The sequence below is a fragment of the Patella vulgata genome, chromosome 5 (genome assembly GCF_932274485.2).
Source record: "Patella vulgata chromosome 5, xgPatVulg1.2, whole genome shotgun sequence".
Classification (NCBI taxonomy): Eukaryota; Metazoa; Mollusca; class Gastropoda; family Patellidae; genus Patella; species Patella vulgata.
The window spans coordinates 4,177,384-4,186,200 of NC_065883.2; the positions used below are offsets into that span (position 1 = coordinate 4,177,384).

At 40.4% G+C, this 8,817-nt stretch overlaps 1 protein-coding gene across 1 annotated transcript; it reads right to left on the reverse strand.

The window, feature by feature from the left end:
* Positions 1-443: 443 nt before the first annotated feature.
* Positions 444-3,264, reverse strand: LOC126822585 (uncharacterized). Its single transcript, XM_050551547.2, has one exon. It carries the CDS (start codon positions 3,211-3,213, stop codon positions 1,369-1,371), a length of 1,845 nt encoding a protein of 614 aa, XP_050407504.2. The 5' UTR covers positions 3,214-3,264; the 3' UTR covers positions 444-1,368.
* Between the last annotated feature and the right edge of the window lie 5,553 nt (positions 3,265-8,817).

The window sequence follows — 8,817 nt, forward strand, 5'->3', positions numbered from 1 at the left end:
TGATCTATGACGAAAAATTGAGCTGGCCATATCATTTAGCATTAACCATCGGAGAGACGTGACCTCGGAATAAGCTTGACACCGATCTATCTTTCCTAATTCGGGCTATTAGTGGGCGTATAACATATATTAAACAATCGGCAAACCTCAGTAGATTCCAGTACCCTAACAGAATTTGCCGAGATATGCCGAGTGATATATTGAACGTTCGAATGATGATCTTAATATTTAGTAATTTAAATGCAGGCTCGGAGTAAAACAACATGACGTCATTCTGAAGGGGATTTCCCAATCACAGCAACACAAAGACTGTGACGTCATTCCGGAGGGGATATCCCAACTACCGCTCTTGTAATTTCCATATGTGTTTGTCGTTATAACTGAAGCTAACCAATCGAAGACCAATTATGGAAAGATTTTTATTCATAATTTAACAGGCTAAATGATCAATGGGGTTTAACGTCCCCTCGACACAAACATTATAGGTAGGCCATATCGAGACTAACACATGTTTCAATTTTATTTCAATAATTCGCTTGCATGTAGGGTATGTAGCTGTGAGGGAAAACCGGAGGACCCGGAGAACGGTCACGGGGTTTGACGCGCAACCCTACAGGTGTACCAGCGGGGAATCGAAACCATGCCATTTGACTCAATGCGAGGCCTTGTGATCTAAAGCGCGCTCTAAGACCATTCAACCACCCAACCACCTGATAAATTGAGAATTCATCTTTTACACAATAAAATCTGATAACAAGACAAGAAAAATGACAGTCACTTGAACTGCATATCGCAACAGATTTTCTTTTTCGTCTAGCTCCCACTGATTTTAGAACATTGGTGCATTGCAGTGGCCCTCAACCTTTGTTTGCCAACGGCACACCTTGAAACACAACCATGATAACTGCGCAGGAAAACACAAACGAGACAAACGATATGAGAATACAACACGGACAATCCAGTAACAATTAGATGCACATATTCAGATATAAAACCGCAGGACGGAGGGCCTGACAGGGACAGCTGTCTAGTCATTCGGATGGCACTTGGCAATTGGAATTCGATCGATATAAGAGTAGGCCATAGTGCCGCTGTCCGGTAAAATTTTCACTCATAGGGGACTGTATGTCCGTCTTCATTAGCACAGTCGGAGCAAAACAGTAGGACGTTAAACCCCATTTCATTTTATTTCATTTCATTTCATATATAAAACAAAGCATAATCAATCCTAAATACATATTCGGGTGTATATACTACCATATGTGTTATGTGCGTATACCAACCAAGTTCTATATAAGGCTAATGTGTGCGCGTATTCCAAGCAAGTTTTCTATATAAGGATAGTGTGTGCGACTACCAACCAAATTTCTATCCCAACAATTCCACGTGAATATCAGGGGCTTGGGTGTGATAATCAGAAGCACAGCCACGGAAGAAGAAAAACGAGGACCCGAACAAACTCGACCAGTTATCCAAAATTCTGTGTTCTTTCAACCCATTGACGCTCAGTCGATCTACGTTAGATCTCCCATCCTTGACGAACATTGACCTGAATTGAATAAACGGCAAGGTAGATAACTCCTCCACGGCACCCTCCGATTTAACATCAACGTCTACCCACGTTCTCTCCAGACCATTTGATAGTTTATATTCCCAAACATTACCATCGGCGTAATGAACTATCAGACGAAATTCCTGTGGTATTATTTCAATATTTTGTATCGCCGCGTGACTTGATAGCCTTTTCTTTGGGTCAAATCGGCCCGTAAGCACAAACGATCCGAAGGGGATCCAGTCCGTGCCGTGCATTGTTGGTGGCAGTAGACGTATAACGCCATCTTGATAAATAACAAGGGTTTGAGAGTAACCTCCCCATGGAACACGTGTGTAGATTCTGATATAATGTCCGTATGAGACAATGGTGCTACCTTTCACTGAAAGTTTCATCCCTTCATCTCCCATCCACCAGATATCGCGGAACACAGCTTCCGCTGCGAAATCACCAGTATCCGCAAATATTTCTGCTTTGTCTGATTTCAGCTCTCTCCTGGTTAGTTTCCAAGACTCTATTTCAAAATTCTTTCCACCGCCACAGACTCTCATCTGGACTTGATTGTTGACTCTCGACCAGGTCCCGTCATCTATTGGTATTTCTAAACTGCTCTGTGATTTTGGAATTGTTCGTCTTGCAAAATGTATCCATTCACTTACCCTGTCTTTGATTTGGCTATCAACTGTTACATCAGAAGTATGACCGTTAATAGTTAAACTCAACTTTCCACCTAATTGAGGAATATCTATGTCCCGACGTTGGACAGTGATGTTAAAATTTGTTCCCAGATCGAAACATCCCACAGCGTCTGGGGTCTTCTCCAGCTGCAGCAAAACCCCTTCAGCGTCAACTAAAGCTTTATTTGCTAGTCCATCGGTTAGACTGAAGTTTCCAAACTCCCAAATTGTAGGCTTAGGAACGTCACAGTTTGTATAATTGGCTTTTCGGACGTTCAAGAGACTTCTGTAGGATGGGTGCTGGGCGGTGATTCGGAACTTTTTAATACTCGAGTGATACAAGTCCATTACGACATTCTTCTTTTCAGTGCAATTTGTCGTGGTGCTTCTTTGAACGAGTCGTCCAACTGGGAGACGTTCGACTGGTGTATATCTATGTTGTGGTATTTCTGGAAGACAATAGGTCTTACATGTGAACATGTCCTCATTTAATAAATCATCATCAACTACTAGGACAACTTTATCGAGTTCCACCCCATTCTGATCCGTTGACTCCGGGAATACAGACATGATGTGTCGTCCACGTTGTAGCACTACCTCGTTACCTGCCAGACTCATCGAGTTAATCACGCTCCACTGATTGCCACCGTTAGTTTTTCCATACGTTTCTCCTTTGGCAACGGTTTCTGCGTCGAATTGAACTGTAAGCGAATTCCCTGGATCATCCTTCGAGTACAGCACTTGTTTAACTAACACTGCACTCTCTTTCCGTAAACAGAATGGAAAATTTATCCGTTTTCCGGTCATTAAAAGAGTTGTTTTGTTACCGGAAGCGAGTGGACGATCGACAGTCCAGGACACATCCACAAATGCTTCAGTTTCCAATATAAATTCCACATTCTTTCCACCACAGTTCACCATCGGCATAGTTATAAAACAGAAACCGATAAGTACCGAAATCATCGTCTTTTCTAGAATATCCATTACATTCAAGTTCTCAAACAAATGATCTGCGTCAAAAATATCAATTTCATTTATGTTATCAAACTATTTGAATTGTATTTTATCTGCGTCAAAAATATCACTTTCATTTAAATTCACAAACTAGTGGAAAAAGTTTTATCTTCATCAAAAGCAAAAAAACACAGCTTCCTTCTTTTTTCGATTTTAAACAGTACACTAATTCTGAAATCGAATAACAGTGAGGTTGTTAAAAGCTGGGAGTTTTATGACTAGAACGATTCGATTATACGCTTTAAATACACATGGTGAACGTTGAACTAACTGACTATTTGATTTGAAATGAATTACTATATAAATATAACAGTTGACTTAATAGGCTCTACATTTTACAAACCTAGTATAATGAATATTAATTGGTCTATCCCTCGGTTGTAAAAAAACAGCCATGTCATTATAATAAACTCGTGTCAATTATAGCAGGTACGTTACAACTCTTACGTAAATATATCAACTCAAAATATATCTATCGTGGTTTTTAACTGTCAGCCATGCGAACAAAAGTTGTAAAAAGTTAAATGAGTTCATGGTTTGACCATCCATCAAAATATTTGATATAGGATTGTCTAGTGTAATTATGACGTAGAATTATCATTGATCAAATATGTTAAATTTAAGTGTTTAAATACATAGATTAAAGTAGCTAAGTCTCTAACTCAATATCATCCAAAGCGGGTTCGCAATTAAAGTAGCTAAGTCTCTAACTCAGTATCATTCAAAGTCTTTGACATTGAAAACACGAATTATTTGTCAATTTAAATCAACATTGATGTTGTGATCTTTCTGGGAAAAGATGGGCTTCTGACATCCAATATTTAAGACAAAATAAACATTTTACCATTGGTACACGAATCGTGTACCATAATGCGTTTCAGCGCCATTTGTAACAAGGGACTCGAAGAATTAGGCTAGACATATTCGACAAGTCATGTCAAACGGTGACGGCATATTCTTATGTGAAGAGCATGCGTAATAAATACTATCGATGTAGACTGGAATAACCAGACGCTAGAGATTGTCATTTGATTGAGACCCCTGGTGTATTTCGCAGAACATAACTGATTTGAAATTAGAGTAAAAACGAAAATGATTGAATGTAAATCAGTTTATATATATTCATATTACATTAAACATACATTATGCAAGAGCTAAATCTGCCTATTGCAGTTTTTTCTTTCTTTAGGTCTGAAATGTTATATAAATAATCAACTTTCGATGTCATCGCTAGCCTGTGATATTCACTGGATTAGGCTCCGATTTGTTGCTCAACCTTCGATCATGATTAAATCATGAAATGAATAATCGAGACTATGTTATTTTATCGTACCGACTTTAGTAATGATGATCGAAGCTAGGCCGAAAATTCAATCGCTAAATTCTCGGTACCCCTTACATTATCTAGTTTTTAACTATTATAGTTGGAGCTGTCAGCTCTTTATCTAATCTCCCATAATGTATCTTTAATATGTGCGTTGTGTCAATTTGTAGGTCCCAAATATTAGGTGGTTTCGAATCCCTGGTTTCCTCCCACTGCTAAAGATCCGTACGCGCAAGCGAATTATTGAAATAAAATTAAACCATATGTTAGTCCCGAAATGACCTAGTTTGTGTCGAGTGGACGTTAAACCCCATTTCTCTCTCTTTCGCTCCCAAATATTAGCGATTTAGCTCCTTTAAGTTTAAATAATTGGTATATATATAGATATAGATTAAAAATCATTGTTTTATGGATCTGTTTCGTAATCGACAAATGAAGATAATATCCAATATAAAACAGCCCAGAGCAATACAACATTTGTAGGGACGAAAATTGAGTTCATGTGTACACATTGACGTGTAAAAAACCCTTAACAGTTGGAATTCGGTATAAGAGTAGGCGTATGCCCATCTTCATTAGCCCTGTCGCACAGAACAGTAGGACGTTAAACACGATTTCATTTCCCGATACAACTACTTGTTATTGAGCTATAAGTAGTGGTGACTGATGTACCCGAGAAAGGCGTGTTTATTATTTCTAGAACACCTGGTACCACTTGCTATTGAGATATAACTAGTGATAAGTGATGTACACGAGCCAGGGTCTGCTTACTTTTCCTAGAACACCTGGTGACACAACACATGTTACAGTAGATATGGTACAATTACATACACGATACCAGATGGAGGAAAACTGACTTTCGCTTTAACCGTAGTCCGTGGTAAGGAGCGGTTATGGGAGGTAAACGTGACCTATGATCCGCACAATGTTATCCCTGGGCCGACTCGATTTGTCTTCTTCTTTCTGTATTGGAAGATGGAAGAGTGGTTATGGGTGGTAAACGTGACCTATGAGCTGTACAATGTTATCCCGCGCCCGACTCGATTTGTCTTCTTCTTTCAGTACTGGAAGTGGAAGAGGACCGACATTTTGTTTAACGAAAACATCGGTAGTCCGTGGTAAGGAGTGGGTATGGGAGGTAAACGTGACCTATGACCTGTACAATGTTATCCCTGGGCCGAGGCGATTTGTCTTCTTCTTTCTGTACTGGAAGATGGAAGAGAACCGACATTATGTTTAACGAAAACATCGGTAGTCCGTGGTAAGGAGCGGGTATGGGAGGTAAACGTGACCTATGACCTGTACAATGTTATCCCTGGGCCGAGGCGATTTGTCTTCTTCTTTCTGTACTGGAAGATGGAAGAGAACCGACATTTTGTTTAACGAAAACATCGGTAGTCCGTGGTATGGGTGGTAAACGTGACCTATGACCCGCGCAATGTTATCCCGGGGCCGACTCGATTTGTCATCTTCCTGAAACTGAAGAAATCTACCGCAAACTTGATTTGGACCCTATTGCTCTCTTACAGCACGGCCCAGAAAAAAGAGAAGACAACATTTCGGAAGATAGCAACACAAGATAACATTGACCTATATGATGTCAGTGGTAATGGTTCTATGAACCATATTTGGGGGGAGGGAGTGGCCGAATCGATAGCACGTGCGCGTTATATCTTTAGGTCTGTAAACTGGCGTGGCTTCGATTCCCCGGTTGTAGGGTCGTCTGTCCAACCTTGTGGGTTTTCTCCGGGTCCCCCGGTTTCCTCCCACTGATAAAGACCCCTAGAGGCAAGCGAATGATTGAAATAAAATTGAACCATATGTTAGTCCCGAGCTGACTTAGTCTGTGTCGAGTTGTGCTAAACCCCATTTCTAAAAATAAATAAAAATAAAAAATACCCCCCCCCCCCAACAAAACCCCAACCATATTTTTTCCTGTTGTTTACTCGATTCGCATTTCTGGAGGGGTGTTCCGGGAGCGCTTCTACTGATTCTGGAATGGCAGATATTTATAATAATACTTCCGAAATTTGTGTTGCACGTTTTCAAGATTAGTGTACCATTATGCGTTTCAGCGCCATTTGTAACAACGACTCGAAGAACGAGGCTAAACATATTCCACGGGTCATGTCAAGTCATATCTGGAGAGCACGCGCAAAAAATACTATCAGTGTAGACTGGAATAACCAGACGGAAAAGATTGCCATTCGATTGAGACTTCTGGCGTATTTCGCCGAAGATAACTGATAACTGATTCGAAATTACAGTAAAAACAGAAACGATTGAACGTAAATCAGTTTATATACATTCATATTACATTATTATATGCGTTGCGACCCATTTGTGTCAATTTCTAGGTCCCAAATTTTAGAGATTTAACTCTGCGTTTGTGTTATACATACGCTCGCATATCTGTCATGTTAAATTCAACATCAATGACACTATAGTCATTTTAAATAAATAACCGTTTAGGTAACCCTAATAGGTTCATTTTGTACTGGTATGTTTCTAACATAAGTGGTTAATACGTTGGTGCTCGTCACGCCATCTCTATTTAATTGACACGCACCTGCTGTATACGTGTATCCACTGCATGTATAATCGTATAAACACTGTAGACTACACTCTATAGAACTTCTAGCGGGTTTTACTTCTAGACTAGTCACCGTAGGCTGAATATTGGTCGCCCTTTTAAACTTGGCTTCCGTTGCTAAAACAAATAAAACATTTGTTGTTATCACTTGAAATGACGCAATTTCAAATTGTGATAGCTGGAACTCTAAATCGTGGTTTTAATCGTGGAGTAATCGTGGTGATCCTATCAGGTCTTATCATATATGGTGGCCAGTTGTAGCAATCGTGTTGACGGTATCGAAACATATCCGAACGTACAAGGTCGTGGACTCCCTAGGGACAATCCCATAGTAACGCATCGCACGACAGTGGGGAACCTAGCATATATCCGTTCTGTATTTACAAAGATATTATTTGCGGGGGTGTATATTACTTCATAATGTACCCTTTTCCCACAGTATGCCCTCTGTTCTTCCTTGGGAGTGTGGGGTGGTGAAAGGGATGGGGCGAATGTTTAGCGCGTGTGCGTTGTATCATAAGGTCTGTCATTGAGTTAATTGGCGTGGTTTCGATTCCCCGGTTGTACGTGACAAGGGGTGGAGACCCCTACGCGCAAGCAAGTGAATTATTGAAATAAAATTGAACCATATGTTAGTTACGAAATGACCTAGTTTGTGTCGAGTGGACGTTAAACCCCATCTCTCTCTGTCGGTTATTCCTCACACCCCTGTCCCACCTCACAACTAAACTAAGGCAGGAAATATCCTTCCCCACACCAAAGTAGACAACTATCCTTCCTCATTCATAGATGAAATATTTTTTTTTATTACGTGATAACAATATCGTTCCTCACGGCGGACACTGCCCTTACACACTCCAGCAATCCAAGTGAGAAAAATAAAATCCGATGTATTAGTCGAAGAATGAAGACATAAATTGTTTTTCAAAGAGTTAAAGAGAATTCTTTTATGTCATATACCTTTTATTCCGCACTCTGTGGTGCCACGGTGGGTAAGTGGGTAAGACGCTGACTCGCCAACCTGGAGGTTGGGTGTTCGATCCCTTCATTGGCCGAGAAAGTTCATCCAGATTTTCCGGGGTGGTTCCCCCTTGTCAGTGATGCAGGATATAGGGCCTGATACGGACAGCTGTCTAGTCGTTCGGATGGGATGAAAAACAGAGGTCCCGTGTACACATTGGCCTGCACTTAAAAAATCCCTTGACAGTTGGAATTCGATATAAGAGTAGGCCGTAGTGTCGCTGTCTGGGCAAAATTTCCCTCATAGCACACTGTATGGCGTATGCCCGTCTTCATTAGTGCAGTCGGACGTTAAACCCCATTTCATTTTCATTTTTCATATCTCATTAACAAATCTGATTAATTAATCACTAGAAGTCAAGTGGCGTGAGTGAATATCAGATCACTGCCCATGGGTAAGACTTTCTTTAATTTGCCTGTTTTAAACATAAATTATGCAAGAGCTACATCTGCCTACGGCCGGTCTTTCTTTAGGCATGAGTTAGACATTTTTTTATTAACATGACAAGATCATAATCAACTCTCGGTGCCATCTGATGGGTCCGAGTTTCATTGGATTTAAATCCGATCTGCCGTCCAACGGCCGTTGATAATTAAACGTAAGAATGGATAATCGAATTGTTTATCATCGTAACCA

Bases quoted from the DNA above. Each gene is read 5' to 3' on its own strand.
- LOC126822585 (XM_050551547.2), bottom strand. From the start codon at position 3,213: ATGGATATTCTAGAAAAGACGATGATTTCGGTACTTATCGGTTTCTGT.